The following is a 21,394-nucleotide window of genomic DNA, read 5'->3' on the forward strand; positions in this document are numbered from 1 at the left end:
GTGCACATACCTGTGGGTCTGTGCTGTGGGGCAGCTGACTGAGCCAGGGTCATTAGACCATAAAACACACCCCAATTAGTTTCTCCCAGGGTTGTTAAATATTTTATCCAGATCAGTTCAATGGCCCTATAAACCATCTATGTTGGCAGGAGTGGTAGGTTCATGATGGACGTGGATGCTCAGTGGGCAATTGGAGCCCTCAAGGCATGAAAGCAGCAGTGGGTGCCATAAGATGAAGACATGTAATCAGCAGATTGTTTGTTTGCAGACCTTATCTTCTTGGTGTTTGCATCAGAACTCTTAAATCAAACAAAACTAGGTATGAAAGGCACATCTGGCTTGCAGAAGGGGCCACAGAAAGGGTTATTTTGTTATGCTTTTGGAAGAATAAAGCAATCGCTAATGAACTGTTCTTCACGTTGGTGAAGTGCCATTTAATCTGAAGATGTAAATATATTTAGAAACATTAGGAAGAAGAAAGATGTGGGCCTGTATCTTTGATGCTGGTCCCCTAGGGTTGGTTGTCTAAAATTCAGTCTTGGACCCTGATATTCAAAGCAAATATTGCTACTGGCTCCAGGTGAGACCATGCATCATGTGGCACTTCTTAGGATGATGTCTCTGAGACAGCAGCTAAAATCAACTAAAAAGGAAGAAAAAAGAAACCTTGATGGAGGAAAGGAAAAAACCCAACAACCTGCCCAGTATCAGTGGCTGAATCAGGAAGAAATTCCCACTCTCCTCTCTGCCATTCCCCATTGCAGAACCATGTTGAAATCGGTAAACATTGGGCAACTTTCAGCCCTTGGGCAAACAGTCCTCCACAGCAGCATGTTCACACAGAGCTGCAGGCACATCAGGTGTGCCGTGACTTAAAGGACATCAGAAAGATCAACAAAGTTGTGTGGTCATGGTGTAAAGTTCACTTCCCATTTCATGTGAAGAATCATTGCATTTTTATTCCTAGGAAGTGTTCCCACAGGGAAACCTTGGGAAGAAGACATGAAAGAACATCAATCACACTGTTCTGCCTAGAGCTGATGAAGCAAAAGTGCTCCCGGTCGCATAGATCCACATCAGTTCATTCACCCCAATTCCACAGCTCCCAGGATATCTCTTCCCCTCAATTCCCACTGCTCCTTCTCCAGTCAACAAACATGGGTGCTCCTCAGATACTTTTAACACAAACCTAAGAATTGTTTTATATGGAAATTTGGAGAAAAATAGCAAGGAGAGTCTCCTGGAATAAAAGTCCCTTTTTTGAGTCGACAGGTCTGTGGTAGTGAGAGGAAATTAGCTCCCCAGTTTAGCTTTGAGTAGGGCCTGTCAAATTCTATTATTTATAATTATGTACTTTTCCCTCCCCCAGCCCTCTTACACTAAAATTTTCAAATGAAAATTTGCTGTGGAAGGACGTTTTTATCAGAAATTGTTAGCTTTGGGATAGGAAAATTTGTTTGCTTTGATGTTGGCCACAAACCTTCATGTTTTTTTTTCCCCTGTGGAAAAACCCCAACCTTTATATCAACAAAATGCTGCTGGTATTCCTCTTGGCTTTTCCGTGTGTGTCAAGTGCAATTGGAGGCTCTCCCCAAATAACAGTTACCACAACAGTGATGATACCACAAGGGTAAAGTCTGCCCATTTCACGAATGAGCCCAATTTTTATTTCTCTTCATCACAAAAGTCATCCCACATTTGTTGTACACACTGGTGGTTGCTGTGTTAAGGGACATATCACCATGTACCAGATGCTTGACTCTTGCAGAAGCATTTCTAATGGAGATGGAAGCTTCTGTTGGCTGAATTTTTAGAACAACAGCAAAAAAGTAATAATACAAAACCAAAATATCTTCTTCAGCTGCATAGCAAATATGGATCAGAAATTTAACACCTTATCAGCTCACGAGCGTAAATATACCTCACCATAAATAAAATTCATTGTACAAAATAACTCAAGCAGCTTTTTCATACAAATATTGGTACATCTGACAACAGGTTTTGAGAATATTTTCTTGGGGTTTATTTTTACATCTTCAATTTTCTTTTGTTCTCGAACACACATAAACCTACTGGACTGGAGTAATGCAGGAGAATTAGGACTAACATGTTGTTCAATGCTAATAAGTGCTGTCAGAGACTAAAAGAAAAATCACTGAAGTGCTGAGCTTGAACTAGTTTGCTTCCCCTTTCTATTGTATCATTGAAAGTCAAGTGCAGCATCATCCAAGAAAGGCATGTGCACTGACAATAGTCACATTTTGTAATGTCAAAGCTGGAGGGAACATTAAAATAACCTAGTCTGACTTCATTCATGACACAGGCCATCCCTTCTTCCCTCTGTACTTCCTGTACGGAGCCAATAACTTGTCTTTGAAATAGGCTTTCTAAGTGGTGGCTGGTAAATCCGGGGGAGTTTGCAGACTACTTCAGAGTAAGAAGTCAAAAACAGGTGAAAAAGCAGTCCCACAGTCAATGGACTTAAAGTACCCAGACAGGGGTCCATATTTCCCTAGGAAAAATAAGTTAGGTGTCTGCAGATTGGGAAAGGATGAAAACTACAGGATTAGAGCATATCTGCAAGAAAGACACCCAAACTTGGCAGGCAGTCTGCAAGTGTGGAGAATATGCCCAACCCCATGGCAATCTGTTACTATTTAGCCCTATTGCTATAAATTTGCTTCCTATTTCCATTAACAATTACAACATTTAAGAAGGATAGTAGGAAAAAAAGTCAATTTTCGTGGAGCTCTTTAAAGGCCTAAGCCTGGACCTCTTTTTCATACACATTCAAGGAGAGTTAGCGAACTGAAGCTGAAGACTACTTGCATCCTTTAGATAATAAATGGACAGTTACATCAAATCTCAGAAATGAAGACCACAAGATTTTTCCTAGCTGGTATCTCATTCTACTTGAGCAACAAAGCAAAACATCTGCATACGCTCTACAGTAAAAACTACTTTACATTTTGCTCGTGTACTTTGGACGTTTTGCTCAAAATATTTAATCCCTTGGAATCTGAAGGGATTTTACGTTTTTGCCAGCAAATCTGAAGGAAACAAATAGATTTCATCTACCTGTTCTTTCAGGTACATGCAACTGTGTTTTGCAGGGTTTCAGAGAATTCTTATGGCAAAACTACTGCAAAAGAATGGAAAGTGGTATTCATATTTAGGTAAAATATCTCATGACTCACTCCAGACCTAAACAGACGAAAACAGGCATTTAAATTCACCTTACTATATCCCTCTCTGCATCGGTAGCTGAGACTGGGCTGTGTGGTACAGTTTATCCTTCTGTAGCAACTTCTTGTTCATGCTGGTTTCTGAGAAGACTCCAACATCCCATAACATGTCAGATGCAGCAGGACATTTTATTTGTGCTGTGCCCAGAGGTGGCTCCGAGAGCCAGACAGGGATTTGTGCGACCTTTTCAGCAACACTTTCATACCAAAATAACAAGCACTTGCTATTTAGGTCAGGAAAAATAGGCTCTTGGTTGGATCTCTCTTCCTCGTATCTTGTTTTCCACAAAAAATAAAGTGCTTGATCCTCCTCTTCCTTTTAAAAATACGTATTTGTAGATACCCTCACTCCAGTAGTGTATAACTGTTGGAATATGATGGAAAACCAGAACTGAGCTCCTTAGCAGAAGAGTAGAGAGTGAGAGCCCTGCAGAGTTATTGAGTCCCAGATGCTCTTCTGCTGCTCTTCCTCATGATAAGGAGGAAACAACTTGCTTTGCTGAGCTGGGTCCTCCCCTGCCACTAAATGTTTCAGCCATGTTTCTTGAGACTTCACTCTGCTTTCAGGTTAGTGTGCTCTACAATTACCTCCCTGCGGTTTAAATGCCTGTCTTGATAATTAAAGGAGACTCCAGGTGTGAAAATGTCCAGCCCTTTTCATGTGTAGGGCATTTATTGATTATCAAGGCAGTAGGTGGTGAGCATCTCGAGAACAAATTCATCCCACCAAGATCTCCTCTTGCTTATTGTAGTTTGCTGGAAGACAAAAATATTCCAGCTGGGACATTTCTAATAATTAATTCTATGTTCCCTCTGAGAGAATAAATACCCAGGCTCTGCCTTTTTAACACTTGTAACAGCACACAGCTTACAAGGCACGATGAAATGCATGAAAGGAATATATATTGTCACATCTGTGCTCTGTAACAGCAATTATCTGCTGTGGCCTGGCTAAAGTTGAGAAATTAAAACACCGCAGTGGTGAGGCTAGCATCATTTCCTCTTGGAGTGTGTGGTTTGATCTCCTTTAACTTCAAGCACAAGCTTTTGTATCACTTCAATGATACTACTGAAGGAAAGCAGGGAAGACCACGAGTTACAAAATCCTCCTTGAAGTCCCTACTGAATCTGTTCTCAACATCCAGGGATCTTAGATTAGCTGAGTGAGAAAAGGAAGCAGACTCCAGTGTTCCCTCCCTTTAAACCTGGAAATTTCTGGGTATTTTTTAACGCTTATCCTATATTTCACCTCTTCTAAACAATCCAGTTTCTGAGTGATGGGAAGTTTCCTAAGCCCTGCTGATAGTCACCATCCTCTGAAGCAAGACATTTGGTCACTCTGCCGCTAGGAATTTGTCTAAAACAAGTGAAAATAGTATCCCAAAACATACACAAATTACACACCCCAGCTCTCATCCTTGGCCAGAGATCATGTATGTTTGAGGTAACAAAACCTGCCTCCTGTCAGGACCAGTAATTATGTCCACCCAAATTAATATGTTCAAGAGCACATTCACATGAATGCAGCCTCTTCTGTAGTCTGCAAGAAATCTTGTTTAGTCCACGGAAGATGTGTCTTTGGGGAGAACCCTTTGCATTAAAATAAGTGGATGTTCCACAGCAGGGAAAAGCCAGGCTATTTTCTCTTTCCCCAGCTCTCTGAAGGCTGAGGAGCTATATGGTGACTACACCATTGCTATTCTGAAAACCACATACCAAAGCTCCCTTTTATGGATGGGAGGAAGGCCAACAATAAGGCAGAGAGCATGAAGCTAGCCCCAGCCTGGGGCATGCAGCCATCTGAGACCAGCTCCTCTGTGCCCATCACTTGATTCTCAGGGTGCTGCCACAGGTGACAATCCTGCTTTCATCCCTTCTTCCTCTTACAGAGTGAATCAGGGGCTTGTCTTCAGATCCTCCTGCTCCACATGTCCTTTGGGAGTGCTGAATTGCCCCATTACTTCTCCGGTGGGAGTGGGCTTCCAGTGCTGTGGAAGCATGGAGCTCTTCCACCCCATGTTTGGGGCTGCAATATGGCTTCAGAGTGATGCGTTTGATTGGATGAATCACAGGGAAAAACTGGACCACTTCATGGAAGAAAAGCACATTTTGCCCACCCACCCCCACCCACCCCCAAGTCTGAAAGCTACAAGTAAAACCGATCACAGGGATGGTACAGAAGAACATGCACTCAAACGGGACGAGATGGGAAGATGCATCCTCGTGTGTGGTAGGCATACCCAGTCTTTGTTGCCACGTCTCACACCATCTTTACCTCTCCCAGCCATTCTGGGTTCAGTCCTTTCTCCCTTCCCAACCTGCGCAGGGTCAGTGTCCGCACTAGCAGGTAGTGGCCAGCGACTGGTGGATGGGGGGCTGGAAGCAGCGCACGTGCTCCACTGTGGAACTGTCTGTTTCCACAGACTTCATGTACTTGTTCAGGATGGCAAAGATCTCGTTGTTCAGGATCTGATACTTCCTGATCCTGTCAGCCATCTTCTTCAAGGGCTGGAGGGATGGAGAGGGAGAAAAACAGTACATGAAGAGCGTTTTATGTCATCTGACCAGCTAGAAAGTACCAGTAACTGTGCTGCTGCTGGAAACCTCTGCTAAAGCAAAGCTGCTGTAACACGTGCTACAGTTCACTTAGCACCTCCTAGGGACCAGTGACTCACTTCATTATAGGGTTTCATGATGCAAGGCAGAGCATTAACAAGGTCAGTGAGTGGTCCTTAAGTTAACTGTTCTAACGTCTAGACTCCCAGCTGCGTATTGATAGAGCCACTGAGATCACAGGATGGTTCCTGGAAATGCCAGCTTCTCAGCTCCAGCTTCCTAACCCCAGGAAGAAGGGAAAAGCTCTGGGAGAAAAAAGATTTGATTGTCAAGGCAATTAAAACCTTGGCCTCTCTGCTGAGACTGCAGATGGAAATCTCACAGTGAGTATGTCCAGTATGAATAAGGTTAACACCGGCCATGGTTGTAATTCGTGAGTCTGGAGAAAGCAAGATAGAGAAGTGTGGGGGTTCAGGTCCTTTGGGACCTCACCCTTCAACTTACCACGTTTTTTATGATTTCATCCTTCCCGTCCTGCCTCTGCACCTTCAGCAGGTGGTAGCAGAAGTCAAAGAGGTCAAAGCGCCGTTGCTGTCCAAGGAGAACAATGATAGAGCAACCTGCCCAGTTCAGACCATCTCCAAAGCACTGCCTGGAAGGAGGACAGGGTTGATTGGGTGAGGAGAGATGACAGGATAGAATCAGGTGACAGAATTCCTACCATGGCACCAGGAACTTCCCTTGGTGAATTCCTAGGGAAATCAGATTCAGTCCTACTCCTAACAAGTATAAATACAGCTAGAGAAAATTAACTCAGGAGATAAGCAGAATTACACCAGGGCCAGGCTGTGCAGGGTGCATCACAGGACAAGATAGATGAAGTCCTAACCTCTGGCTTGGGTTGCTGGCCCATCAACCCTCCTCCTTCTCCATGTTCCCTTGGGCATGTCCCTTTGCTTTCCTCTTTTCACCAGCTGTTCAGACAGAAACCTCTCTGGGCATCTCTTTATGTCCATGCACAACAAAGTCCTTTCATCAAGGACCCGCATTCCCCCCTCTACCTCTACACTGGCTGAAGCTTTCGCTGCAGCTGAGGGCATCCAGGGGACCTGCTGACACTTGCTCGACACTCACTCTGCAGTGAACTCGTTGGTGCCCACGGGGATGCAGTACACAAACTGCATGGCGCTCCAGAGCCGGTGAAACTCCACGCACTCATCCACGTGCATGACCCCGTTCGTCGGGGGTGGCCCGCGCCAGATGGGGTCCTGCAGGTAGCTCCTAATTCGTGTGAGGATCACCTCGAACATGGAGAGCCCACAGCATAACCGCTCCTTGGTCAGCAGGTCACCCTCCCGGGCAATGGCTATTTGCTGAGGAGGAGGAGGAGGAGGAGAACCAAAGAAACAGAAGTGAAGACGCAATACAGACAGACCCTCTCGCTGGATTTAACACTTCCCAGTCTCTCTGACTCTTTCAACGTTAACACACATCCCATGCAAGGTCCAACCTTACCTCTGATGGCTGCTGCCACGGCACTTCCTACCAGAGAATACTCATCCCTCAAATGGAAGAAGACTTAATATTGTGCTCAGTTATATTTCACCAACCTCAGTATCTTTTGAAATAACTCTGTACATCAGAAAACAGGAGTTGAAGGCAGAGCTCTGACCAGAAATACTGATCCTTAATTCTGCTAGCACGCTGTTCTATCAGTGCTACTTAGGGATGCTGGGTTTAATTTCATGATTTCTGCAGATTATGAAAATAAAACAGGAGAGAGCAGGGACATTTTGCTTCCCAGGACATTGCCATCATCTCTTTAACATGCAGATAGCCTATGGCTTTCTTCATTTCCTTTGTAGTTAGGGTTAAATAGCTCCAAGGAAGATGAGAAGCCACCAGAACCTTAATACTGGAAAACCTGTGGTTTATAATAACGTCAAATACTCTTTTCCACATGTGAAAGCTTTACACATGTGGAGAATTTCTCTGCCATCCCCCCTCAGATTTACATGTACAAATGTAGAATGGCTCAATTGGATGGAATTAATTTGGCTTTTACACTAGAGGAGAATTAAAAGAGGATTGACTTCAGCCCCATTGCTCCCCCAGAGGGAAAAACAAAAGGGGGACTGTCAGTAAGGAAGCTGGGCCTCCCCCCAGCATGGGAATACCAAGCCCACTGAGTCCCCTGAGTGGGGCTGGAGTGCAAGCTAAGAGGTTGCTCCTCTTAGCTGCCCATTTCTTGCCATTTCCAGCAGCATTACTGACTCCTCTGGCCAGCACTGCCAAAAATGACATGGGAAATGGGAGCTGAGTGCTCTTAAGAGTCATGCCCGTGGCTGTGGGAGGCTCTGGCTCTGCCATGCTCACCCCAGCAGATGAGCGGCTGCCATGGAGCCCTGGCCCCACCATCAGAGCCTTCTACCCCTCTCACCACTCTGAGAGGCATGCAGAGCAAGCGTGACATTTACCAACCCCCTGCCTGTCCCAGAGGACTTCCTGGAGCTTTAAGTGGTTTTTAAGCATTTGCTCCATTTCCAGCTGTCCCTGTAATGCCTATAAAAACATCACCCCGATCAGAATCAGCATGGGGGCTCAGAGCATCTGGTGCAACGGGCAGGCACGTGTCCTGGCCAGACATTAGGAACATGAATTATGCTGGGTTTACTTGGGTCGTCTCTATTCTATGCTAAAGAGACAGGAACATCCTGCACATCCCCTTTCCTGACTATTAGTTTATGCTGGCAGTAACCTGAAGCATTCTTAGTTTGGTGGCTATTGAAATTAGGAGCATTACCATTCCTGCTTGTCCATTACAAGGACATTCTGGGAACCTCTGATCAATTAATGTTCAACTAATAGCAAATATCAAGGGAAAGCTGTATTGCTGTGTAGAGGCCAGGCTGGGCCTGGGATCCCCAGGTCTGAAACAGAGGAATGGTATCACCAGTTTCATGGCACACACTTGCACGTGTTTGCTTGGCAAATAAAGATTTTATCCAGCTTGTTTTTATAGCTAAAGGCTGTACATTTTCTCTCCCCTCACCTGCTCCAAGCTCTTACAGGTACAGATTAGTACCTGCACACACTAGTCTATGATAGCAAAATGGAGACACAGTAGAAGTAAAGCTATTTCAAATATAAATTAGGTGTTAGCATTACTGTTTGCTAAGATATAGTGATAGAACAGATACTTTTGGCAACAAACTAGTCCAGTGATCTCAGCATACTGTTTCTTAAGAAATCATGATCTAGAAAGGGATGTATTTGGCTTCCAAAGGATTTAACGACCCTCAGTTATGCATATTCACAGACATAATTTGGTTCTAAAATTCATCACCATAGGACCAGTCTTTGATACAGAACTATACTACTTATATCTAACTCGGTGAAGGCAGCTGGAGAGCTATTAGTCTTGTGGCCAGATCTGCCTTACAGTCTGGGGTCCCACTGATTCCTCTGATCAGGAGAGGAAGGATGCCCTCAGGATAAATTGTCAAAGGCTGCCGCTGTGCTGGCTCAATTATTCCCTCTGTCTTCAAAAGGAAAGGCTCCCATTTACTTCCAGTAAAAAATCAGACTGATCAAGCACTTCAGAAAACTCTTTACTAAATAACCCTATGACCAGCATTAAAAAGGAAAGGATTCCTTTAAGGAACCACTTTCACCCCCCTGGTTCTTTATTAATCACCTACCAAACAGCTGCTTCTGGAATCCCAATGGAAAATAATTATTTACAAGAAACACTGACAGTTTTCCTGCCATTGCACAAATCCAGCTGTGCAACACCTCATTTACAGCTTGTTACCTGGCAAGAATCATACCCAAAGACTGGCAGACCCCAAATAAATGCAGCAGCTTCTGACTCAGCCCCTTCACAGCATGTAGTTACATAGGGCCACCTTTATGGAGAGGCATCTAGCAGGCAAGTTCTGCTCAGATTCTGGACAATTGCTAAAAGGCACTTAGGAATTCTGTAGGAAAAAATCCTGTATGGCCTGTGTCCAAAACTGCAATTCCAAAATGCATGTCCAAAACTGCATAAGGAGCAAGCTTAGAAGCTATGAAGGCATCTGTAGAAAGGGACCATTGTGTTAATTTACATCTGAGCTCAAAAAAAGACCTGGTACTCAACTGTACCTGTGTGATGGATATAGGAACAGTTTACAGAAAAATTCATTTCTAGCAGGACATAAAATCCCTTTGTTTTCATCACCATTATAATTGTGGCAGGGATAAGCAACGAGTGGACTCTAATAGCAGATTTTAATGATGATTTTGCATGGAAAGAAGGAGAGAGAGAAAGACCAACACAAAGACACAAAAACACAGAGCTGAATTCTTTTTCTCGAGTGTCTCCTTTAAAAGGAAGTCAATGGGAAGCGAGAGGAGCATCTACTAAGTAAAACAAAGCCCTCAGTTATCCAGCCAATTTCTTTGTTTCATATAATTTCCAATGAAGCAAAGCTCAAAATGTCCTTGATCTATCAGAAAAACAAGAAAAACCATCCACTTTCTGCCTGCCATACATCTGTCACCTCATGCAATTGAGTGTTTGTTCTATTCCCTAGGCAGTACATTACAGAAAAGGGGTGTTTGAATCATTTAATACTTTGAATGATTTTGATTCCATCAACCCCACTAAGTAGGCAGTGGAAGTTTGGTTACTGATATCCATGGAGCTTAAATTTTGCTTACTACATTGATCTATCTATAGAGATATTTTTAACAGTACTCAGTATCTGCTCAAGAGATCTCTTCCAAGCTGAGACCCACCTTAAGAAGACGCTTAAATGGAGCCATAATTTTAAGCATGTGCGGAAGCTCTAAGCATGTGCTAGGAGGAAAACCATTCTCAGATGTATTCCTTGACAGGGATGAGCTTAAAAATGGATCACACTGCAGCCCTAAAATGGGATCCCCAAAAGTGATGGCAATGGATTAAGTCAGGGACAGCCCTGTGGAGTTTCCCCTCAAACCATCCCAGCAATTCTCCACCTTTTTAAAGTGGAGAAGAAGAGATTTGCAGAGTTACTCTTATTCAGAGCTGACTTCTTAGCATGCTTGCCTTAAGCTCCCCACCAGCCCTCCATACTGGAGGCAGCCATACACCATCTCTGGACCCGCTCACCAATTTCCCTTCAAAGTGTCTGCTAGGGCAAGGATTGTGATTTTGTCGTTCAATTGAAGTTTTTGGAAGAAAAAAAAGAAAAAATAAAAAAAAAAAGACAGAAAAAAAGGATCATTTTCCCAAGGCCAAACAGGCCACGTGGGGACTGCTATGAGTTTTCAACAGCCATCCCTTTCAATGAGATCCTTACCTGCGGAGTGCCCAGCCTCTCTATTAAGGGAACCAGGTGAAGTGGGGCATACTTGGCTTCGAGACGCTTCATGCGCACCTCCAAGCGTTCTCCTTCTGTCAAGCGAGCAGCAAACAGTGAAATGAGAGGAGGAAGTGGAGACCCGCAATTTCCGCCGAGTTTGCTCAGAGCTGCCCCCCAGCAACCATCCAATGAGACTTTGGATCAGTGAGCCAAACCGACAGCAAATGAGGGGACCAGTGATGCAGAGAAGGGAGGGATGTGCGATTGCAGTCTCAGCAGCAGCTTTACCAAATATGTCCAAAAGCACAGCCCTGTTACTGATCGCTCCTGTTGAGATGGACATTTCATGCTGTCATTCTTCAAAGAGGCTGTGAAATGGCTTTGAAACCTTAAGGGAACCCCCAGACTAACTAAGGTTTCAGTCTGTAACTAGTCTATGGAAAATGCACCCTTGGCATTTGTTTCCACCTGACTTTTAGCTGTATCCACTGATCTCTTTCGAGGGGGAAGCAGGGCCAGAAGTAATCCTCAACAGAAAAGGGAGAGAAACAGCTTCTGGGCAGAGACCTCTGAGTCTGTCCACTGCTTCCCTCTCAGCTTCTTACCTTTGATGTAGACCCTGGGCAAAATATTTTGGAAGGGAGCAGCATGCAGCAAATCACAAACTTCTTCCTGGGACTGAGGCAGGAAGAAAGAAAGATAAAGTAAGTTAAAAAATACCTACAGGGGTTGAGTGTAGGGCTCAGGGGCCTGGGCAACACCACAACAATTCATACTACAGCACCTATTCAAATCCAACCCAGCTCAGTAGTAACTCCAACAGTTTAACCTAAATGAACTAAAACTGGAAGAAATACCTCTCAACTTCAACCAGGAAGTTTCCTTAAGTTAAAGAAGCTACTTCCTGCCTGTACAAGGCCAGAGATCTGTATTTATTTTCTGCCCCATTTACTAACACTGCAAATAAGAGGGCATAAAGAACACGGAGGTTTTGGTTTCATCTTACGCTGATAGCTTCCTGCTGTTTGTCTTTACATAGAGTGCCCAGATGGAAATTACCCTTTGACTTAGTCATTTTAGGATGTGTACATGTAAAATACACCAATGCATGGCTCTATTGCAAATAGGTATATAATGAGTTGGTCTGAAATTATTTGGTTGGTAATAGAATGTTCTCAGCTAGGGATATCAGACCACAATCCCAGTGGCATAGTCACCAGGGCTAATACAGAGTAATACAGAAGTCCAGAGAGGAATAACATCATGAGATGCCACCTAAGAGAACGCAAGCCGATGCACTTGAGAAAAAATAAACCCAAACACAGATGCACAAGAAGGAGAAACCTAGAAATAGGCAGGTGGAGACTGAGGAGCGATGGCCGACAATACACTGTATACGAGTCTGCAATGGGAAACAGCAGCAAGGAAACCAAAGCTGTTTAACACAGAGGCATTGCGTCACGACAAGGCATTAGTTTGCTCCTGCAGAAGTCCAGTTCTAGGACATGCTTCAAGTTCTGTGCTTATTGTAGAGATGTAGACACACCTGAAAGCAGGTCATGACAGCAGAGCAAAGATATTTAGGGGCCCAATGGAATGACTCGGCTGGGGCTGTTTGAGATGCACGGGTGGATACCCGACCTTCCAGCCAAGAGGGAGAGGACAGTGTAGCATGGAGCTGCAGGAGGCTGTACTGGCACATGGATGCTGGAATGAGAGCAAGTTTGTGGGAGTGCAGTTTGTGACACAGTGCTGGAGGGACAGGAGCAGACCGGGGTCCCTCTGTGGGCAGAAAGATGCTGATGCTAACAGAGTGTGCCTGTCACCTTGGTTATTTTGTTTGCAAAACACTATTTGTTCCTAGGCAAATGCTTTTTCACTGCTGTTTCTCTCTGATAAAGAGAGTACTTTCACCATTTGCAGCCTGCATTCACCTGGTATCTATCCTAAAATTAGTCATAAATACAACTCCTTGCCAACACCCATTACCTAGAATTCTGCTTAGAAATTTAGTCCCAAGCAACCCCTCATTCCTCAGATTTAAACAGTAAAAACAGGGTACACAGCAGCAGACCGCACATCTTCACTAGAGCGGTCTCTGCCAGCAAATGCCACCAGCCTTAGATCATTCTGACAGCTATGAAGATAACCGCATTGTAAAAGCAACTGCTTCTGCTGCATAAGAGCTCCATTAGAGGGAAAACCTTTTAATGTGATAGCTCTACACATCTGACATCTTCCAGCGAGTGAGAACCGGTGCCCACTGCGTGCAAAATGGCTTTATATTCTTAGTCTATTCCTGTGTGGAAAATAGGGGATTGGAGAGGGAGAGACTTTTTGGCTTGCATGGAAAGTGGGCAGAAGTGGACTTTGATGGGCAACCTTCCTAAAGGGACCCCAAATTCTCACCATCTTCTTTTCTTTATTTTCTGCCATTCTAAAATGCCAGTGCCCTGCTGAAGTACAGCTCCTGGGACTGCAGGAACATTTCTGCACTGAAATGAAGGATTTCTAACAGAATCCACCATGTGTCCCTTAAGTGTCCATTTAAAGATGGGAGGGAAAAGGCAAACGCAGTACATCCAGCATAAAATCCAACATTGAGAACAGCAGAAAGCAGTGACGAAGCCACAAAGGGAACAGAAACTGCCAGGATATAGCTGCCGACTCTGGTCATTCTATAAAATAAAGCCAAGCTGCTAGGTGATATACATCTCTCTAGCTAATCTTACACAACTATTGCTCACTGAATACGTTTGATACATCCTATCTGGAACTAAAAGTCTCTATATCTGGGGTTACAATGGCAAAGGCAAGGGCAGAAATACCCGTTTTGAGAACATGCAGAGATTTTCAGTTTTCTCTGTGCTCTATGGTTGGAAACGTGGAGTCTTTGAACTTCCTTCTAGTTTTGCTCTGAACAAAACTTTCTGAGTTGGCTTGGAAATCCCATCTTATGCTAGGGAAGTCTTTCTGAAATATTGCTGGAAAAACTTCAAAAAACACCCCTGTCAAAACCATTATGACATCAAATATACATTTTTAATATAAAATTGTGTTAGGAACTCACCTCAGTTAGCTCTAGGCCAAAGTGTGAGATAGATTCATTATAAAGTGTATTTATTGCATGAAAAACTAGAAGCTAAGAAGATGGGTGGCATGCAGCCACAGTCTGCTCCATACAAGAAAAAGCAACACATAGGGAGCAATTACAAATCAATTCATCTAAGGTTTCAGTAAAGATAAGTCAGAGGAAATTTATCATCAGCTCTTCTGAGATTTCTTTCCTGTTGGATTGCAGTATTCCCTATCACCATTGGAATCAGGTTTGTTTCATTGCACTGGCAACCTAAAAGAGCAAAGGGCTCAAATCTACTTCTTGCTGTACATACATGAATGTAAAAAAGTACAGATCCCTGCCACATAGAGCTTACAATCTAGAAATAAGCTCTAGCTGGTTTTATTTCTGAGAAGGACAAACAAGGGGCAGCTTTGGGTCCAGGAATCAAATCTAGATCTTCCAGTATTCAGATTCTCCTCCAGCAGTCCCAGATGTCAGTGACCAAGTGCCAATACACCATCCATGGACATGCCCACAGACCCCAATAACACAGCCTTGGAGAGACCCTGAGCACACAAGAAGCTGGGAAGTAACATTCACCAAACTCTTCTGTTGGAAAACCCACTTCCACACATACCCTTGAGCTGGCAAGTTCAAGTATGAGCTGTTGTGCAGGGGGTTTTGCCTTACCAGAGCCTGCTCGATAAGGAGGCAGAAGAGAATGGCATTGCCCACTTCTCTGAGGCTCTGGAACACATCAGTCTTCAGCTCTGCGTACTCAATGATGTCCTTCAGCTGATGGTGGAAAAACTCCAGGATTCCTTAAAAGACAAGGAAGGGCAATCAGAACAGTGGCAGCAGAATCACCCTTGATAACTTGGATAAAATGACAACCAGTGCCTTAATCACAAGTTGCAAGCTGTAACTGATAAACTTATTTATGGAGACTGGCACTGGGGAGAACTAGGATGCAGTGTCTTATCCTGCTTTCAGTAACCCTTGGGAAATAGGGAGTAATTCATATGAACTCCATGGACTTCCTCATCAGAGGAAAAAGAGATTCAAGACTGTAATGGATCTTTTGGTGCTGGCTCATGTATTCCAGCCAGAGTTTCCCATTCCATCTCGATGGCAGGCTGCAAAAAAATCTGTGTTAACTAAGTAGAGCTTTTGAAAAATATCAGTGAACCCACAATAAGAAAAGCTTACAAAATCCTGAAAACAGAACAGAAGCTATCGGCAGACGTTCCCTCATCAGCCATCTGCGTGGTCAAAGGGAGATTTCCAACAGGAGATTTCCTGGAAAAATTTCCTATACCTATTCCAGTGTCAATAGCAAAGCAGCTGAAAGTGTGTCCCAGCAAGCACGGCTGCATGTTGCACTGGCATGCCAGATGCCAAACCCTGTTTAATTACTAGTGTGTGCCTGACTCAATGCTGTATCAACACACGGGTGAGCTCTTGCTCAAGCATCTACCTGGGGCACCCACCTGGAGAGCCATATTCATGTCTTGGCAAGCGGCATATCTTGGGCATTACTTCAATCAGAGTCTTCACATACTGCAGGATGGTGCCTTGTAGCTGTCAGAGAGAAAGGGAGGTTAAGCTGGAATGATAGCTTCTCCTGGGGTTAGCTTTGAAAGAGACTGGTTGTGGACGGGTCCACATCTGACAGTACAGGATGGAACTTCAGCTGGAGTTCAAGAACTTGCTTATTTTGGATTTCACTCAAATATAAAATTCAGACTGAGTGTATGGAATTAAAGAGCTTTTACAGCTTCCTCCCAGATAATCAATCACAGCTGCATGGACTTTTGACTTCAAAATACAGCCTGCTGTGTTTGCATTGCTTGCAGCTGAAATCCAAACAAGGCTCAGTCTTAGATCCAGCTGGACTTGTGCTCCTAACACAAAAAAACATTTCACCAGAGCTGCCATAGGAGTCATTCCCCAGAACAGGAAATGCTCCTTCCACCTGACCAGTAGGTACTTGGAATTTAAACAAGAATTTACAGGTTTCTGAAGATCTGATGTTTTGAACTAATACGGAAAAGAGAAAAGAATATTTCTTAGTTAAAAGCGCTTGCTGTCATTTGGAGTTTTACACCTGCATCCTGGAGATACATTATGCAGGATTATGCACTAAACACTATTTACCCAAACATAAAATCTTTGTCTTTCTGCTGAATGATGTCTGATCTTGCACACCAGCTACAGCATTTTCAACTAAGCGACACAAGTTACATCTTCAGTGACTATGGTCCTTTACAGTAGGGAGACTGGATATGCACTTGAGGTTTTCAGTGTTTTACATTGCTTTGTGAGACAAGTTCAAAATGTCATCATTGCCATCAAACCAGAATTTAGATATTTATAATGAATGAAGATTGTCTTTCCAGTAAAGCAAGGGTTGTAGCTGAAAAGCATACCATGAAAACCTATGGTTTTGCACACTTCCTCCTCCCTTTTTAATGCTCGGTATTGTTAGTGCCCTTAGGGAGCACATGGGATCATTCCCCTCTGGATATCACATTTTCCTTCTGAAAAAGAAAAGAACTGTAAAGCAGATTGGGCTATTGGCAGCCTGGCTTCAGAATACCTGATAGAAATGGACAGTATGGCTTGAATAAGGACTTGTCTATAGCAGGAAATTTCCTATAAAGACTGAGAAAGTTGGTTTCATCAGTTTTGCTGCCTGCTCTTTGCCTTCCTGCAGCTCTCCAGGGTATCACAAGGCAGTGAGATAGAGTGCTCTTGTGCTATCACTGAGCATGAGCACAGGTCTTGAAGGTGTCCCAGACTGCAACACAGGCAGTGCTGAGGGACCATGAGCACCATGTCCCACCTGATCACTTCCCAGTGGCTTTTAGCAAAGCTGCATGCCAACTCCACCACCCTCAGATGTAGGTGGCTGATCACAGCACTGGTGGAAACACTCCATCATCCCACAGCAATCAGTGGGATTCCTCAGCAACAGTGAAAATCAGCTGTCAGTACAAGTGTTTCAGTGTGAATCAAGGGACATCAAGGTGCCCAGATGTAAATACCCTGAACCCAAAACCCAGGCTGACCATCTAAGCTAGGCCACTCAAGACATCGAGGTTTCTCCATTGCCAGGGTTAGATTCATAATTACCAAGCTCTTGACGATCTTCAACAGCTCTTCCATGACCACAGCAATGCCTTGATAGCCAAGAAGCCTGCAGATTGTCTTGAAATGAGGTGGCCCCACAAAGTTGCGGTAGGAGCTGTAGATGTGACTGTAGGCAATGTTGAGAGGCTGAGAAATCAGAAGCACAGTGACACAGGACAGTTAGACAGGAGCATTTACCAGACATGAGCAATTCCCTTATCACAGTGTTATGTTCCATCACTTCAATTAATTTTTAAGGCAAAGAAGGAGAAATAATAAAACCCACAACAATTCCCATTTCTTCTTGTGGCAAAGAGGAGATTGCTTTTTTTGCTATGTAGTCAGATATATTCTAATCTCAGCGCACTGTCAACGTCACAAGGTTTCTTATCCTGCTGTGTAGTAATGGCACTTTCAATTCCAAGGTAATTTACTCTTTCATACATTCCCAATCAAGGATTTCAGTCACTGGCCCTTTGCTTCTTCAAAACCAAATTCTTCTCTACTAAAATGAAAAGCTTTATATACACGTAATCAGGCAGATTTTTTTTTTCCTATGGGCATTTGCTTTAGATGAGGCTCATTAATAACAACAGGAACTGCAGCATCTGAGCTTAAGGGCAGTTGGAAGAGACACAGCAAAAATCCTTTTTGCATCCTGCAAAGCTCTGTATCAGTCTCTGTACTTAACAGGCATTCCCATGGGACTGTGCAAAAGGCAAGAATCTAACCGTGGTCTAGGGAGAACAGCACCCAGGGCTCTCCCCCTGCCAAATTTTTAGTGGCAGAAAACAAAGTTGTTTCCAGGAATGTGCTGTATCAGTGTAATCTTAGAAATGTGGAAATTGCTGCAACATTTTATCAGTGGAAGATTTCTAGGATCCATTTAGTGTGAGGGAAACAGGAGTAGGGGGAATTAATTCATGTGATCTGCAAAAAAAACATAGGGAAAAATCAGATTTAACTGAAACACCACATGCTAGGCTTGGGCTCTGCAGCAGAAGTGTTTGCACCACGATTCAGCCCAGCAGAGAAGGGCTGCGGTTTCCCCCCACGACATCTATAACTGCAGCCCCAGTAAACAGCAAAAAAAGCCCATTCCTGAAAAGATTCTGGCTGTAGTGCCTCTTCCAGCAAAACACAGATAAACCCTTGGTTCATGCTTACCAGAACTTCCTTAAGCAAGGATAAGAAAACAAATCAAACTGTATCCCAAATGCACCATGACTGTTTCTTGTGTGAGCGCCGCACAGTAAAGGCACACTGCACACTCATGCAGCAGGGAGCTTGCATCCCTGCAGATACCGCAAACCCCACTCTACAGGGATGTGATTCCCTTCACTGCCAGTAATGGAGCCAAGAGAGCGGAGATACCAATGGGTTAAAGAGCTTAGGGTGAAAGGGAGCAAGTGTGAAGTAGTAGAACAGGGCAAAATGTTGTCTCTCCTCCAACACTGCTGCAATACTGAAGCTGAAGGCTTCCCTTGTGCTCCAATTCTGACTCACTTCCTTGAGATTTACTTTAACACTTCATTTGAGTTACTAATGAGTTACAAAGTGAAGTCATTTGCTAAGAATCAGAAAAGCACTTTATTTTGCTCTCAGATACAGAATCTCAGCAGACTGATGTACTGATTGTGCTTTCATAGTATGGCCAGATGCTTTAATCAATTAATTAATTGTCCCTCATTTTGTTACAGCCCCAGTGCTCTGGTCCAGTAGCTTATTGCCTACTATAATAGATAGGCACACTGCTATGTGAGAAAACGAGCAATAGTTTATGTCTTGAAAAGTGTGTCTATTTTAACACCAGGTAATGCCCAGCCTGGAACATTTTCCAAATGGCCAACACAATCATCCCATAGGGAAGCCAGTCACCTGCCCGGGTCCCAGCCCAGCCATGCTACATGTTGTTCTGTTGCTGTGGCTTTTGTACTGACTCATTCCAGCCCCAGATGCCCCCAGAAAGTGTCGTGCTGCAGTGGTGATGACTTCTCACACCTTCCTTCCTTGCCTCCCTGTAGACTTCTTTACCCTGTTGCTCCCCCACAGTGAGCACACCAGCAGCTTGAATTAAGTATCTCCATTTCAGCGTGCTCATGAACCCACATTCATTTCTGGAAGCCTCTTTTGTACTCTGAGGCTAGGAGAAAGGTCTTCTGTCTGCAAATGCACCATGGCCTCCCAAGATGGGCTCCCACTGGCATCCAGCTGTGGAGGAACTGGTCAGATTTCCCCCATAATGGGGCTGACATTTCGCTGTATGGGTAGCAGGCAGCGGGTGCTGCTGCTCTGCCACCCACATCACCTCTTAGCAGGATAATGGGGCTGGAGAGCAGCTTTCAAGTGGGCTTTTCCCTCAAGTGAGGGTCTTGACAATAAGCCTGATTGGGAAAACACACATTTTAGGACGTGCATTGGCTGCAGACAAGCAGGATTCATCCCTCCCTGTCTGCAGGATGAGGTTGGTTCATCGAGCTCTCTGCAGAGCTACACAGTGCATTAGCAACAGGCTCGAGTCTAATAATAATACTCTGCCAGCAATTAAAAATACAGCTCCATTTAAGGGTGAGATACACAGCTTGGGATAGAGACTGTGGGATGTAAAAAATGACACCAGGGGGTATTTTAAGACAAAACAGCTGAAGGTACAAGCTGGCTACACAGCACAGCTCGCTCCCCCGCACTGGGCTGCTGCTTCCACCCCTTCAGAGAGCCAGAGCAAAGCCCCCATCTTGTGTCCTGGGAGCAGCAGCTGTCAAAGACACTGTGAAGCTTTGCCCAACCTTTCTTTGGTTTGGGGCCAAATGGGCAGGTTTGGGGTCTGGGAGTGCAAGCAGGCTGAGTTCCCAGTGTCCCACAGAGCCTGGGTGTCCTACTCCAGGTCTCAGGACAGCCATCAGTACTTGGAAGCACATGGGGAAGGCCCCCATGTTGCTTTGGGAACTCAGGAGGTTATAGCAGGGATGCTATGGAGCAGATTCAGCAGCAAATGAAGCAAACCAAAACCTAGTTGTTATTTCCATGTCTTTGAGACTGTTGTTAGCCATTACCTGGACCTGTCTGAGCTCACCTAAGGGAAGGCAGGGAGAGTTTTATCCAATGAAATACATCAGAGAGAGAGATAACAGGCAGATAATACTTCCTATGCCAGAACTCCCTTGGAATAACAAAGAGCTGATGAAAAAGGAATATACTTAGAGACAAAAAAGGACTTACACATAGCCCAAGACAAGTCCAGGCTCTCAGCCAAACTAACTTCAGTGTGACAGCTGAGACGTGTCTTAGAGTGAAAAACAGTTCTCGCCAGAACTGTCAGAGGAGGTTCTCTAAGTCAAACAGCCTGAATGACTTGGTTCCTTCCCCTCCACAAGTAACCTCCAATCTCCCTATAAAGCTTTTACCATATTCAGCTGTATCCACTGGTTGCTAACACTCCCATGTAAACAAAAATACATATTCCCCAGCTGGGATTGACATGTACAATGCAGCAGACATTTATGTACTGTATTGAGGCTGCCTATGTATATTCTGTGTCTCAGGATAATGCCTTGCTATCCCAGCTCCTGATTTCCATGATCTGTATGCACTACTACTTACAAGCCAATGGCCACGGCAGTCCAGGTAGTATAGCCCATGCAGTCTGCTGGAGGGCATGAGCAGCCCCCCGCTGCCAGCTGCAGCAACCACCGCTTCTGAACACCTTTGGGCTGTTGCTGCAGAAAATAGAGCAGCTCCATCCCATTCAGTAACTATTACAAGCTCCCGCAGCATGTACTGTCCTTCAGGTTACATCTGCCTGCATCTTGCTAAAAAAGGGGAGGCAAACTCAACCAGGGAAAGTGAAACAGGGATTTCCAGTGACCCTGGGTCTGGCAGTGCCAAGAAAAACCGAAGCACTCATGAAAATACATAAACGAAGCCAAATCTAAAGCACTTACAGAGCTAAGAAGTGCTAACGAGCAGTAAGTAGTGGGCTGCTCATAATTTTGCAGCTTCTTTGTCAGACACTTGGCAACCTGCTGTGTTTTGTAAGCGGCTGAAAGACAGAAAATGGCTCAATTTTGCTG

At 44.4% G+C, this 21,394-nt stretch overlaps 1 protein-coding gene across 4 annotated transcripts in view; it reads right to left on the reverse strand.

Annotated features, from left to right (window-relative positions):
• Positions 1 to 1,631: 1,631 nt before the first annotated feature.
• The window catches only part of CYFIP2 (cytoplasmic FMR1 interacting protein 2), a 54,495-nt gene continuing 34,732 nt past the window's right edge, over positions 1,632 to 21,394 (reverse strand). For 3 of the 4 annotated variants that reach the window (XM_061456810.1, XM_061456808.1, XM_061456809.1), the window contains exons 24-31: positions 17,328 to 17,471; positions 15,683 to 15,773; positions 14,883 to 15,013; positions 11,737 to 11,809; positions 11,129 to 11,223; positions 6,936 to 7,174; positions 6,306 to 6,453; positions 1,632 to 5,753 (exon numbers count right to left, since the gene is read on the reverse strand). In XM_061456810.1, coding sequence (XP_061312794.1) covers positions 5,586 to 5,753; positions 6,306 to 6,453; positions 6,936 to 7,174; positions 11,129 to 11,223; positions 11,737 to 11,809; positions 14,883 to 15,013; positions 15,683 to 15,773; positions 17,328 to 17,471 — 1,089 coding nt within the window. In that variant the 3' untranslated portion in view covers positions 1,632 to 5,585. The remainder of the gene's footprint in view (positions 5,754 to 6,305; positions 6,454 to 6,935; positions 7,175 to 11,128; positions 11,224 to 11,736; positions 11,810 to 14,882; positions 15,014 to 15,682; positions 15,774 to 17,327; positions 17,472 to 21,394) is intronic. The other variant, XM_061456811.1, reaches the window with a different exon arrangement.

The sequence above is a fragment of the Pezoporus flaviventris genome, unplaced genomic scaffold, assembly GCF_033815535.1.
Source record: "Pezoporus flaviventris isolate CSIRO_AGI_PZ_B2104156 unplaced genomic scaffold, CSIRO_AGI_Pfla_v1 ptg000023l, whole genome shotgun sequence".
Lineage (NCBI taxonomy): Eukaryota > Metazoa > Chordata > Aves > Psittaciformes > Psittacidae > Pezoporus > Pezoporus flaviventris.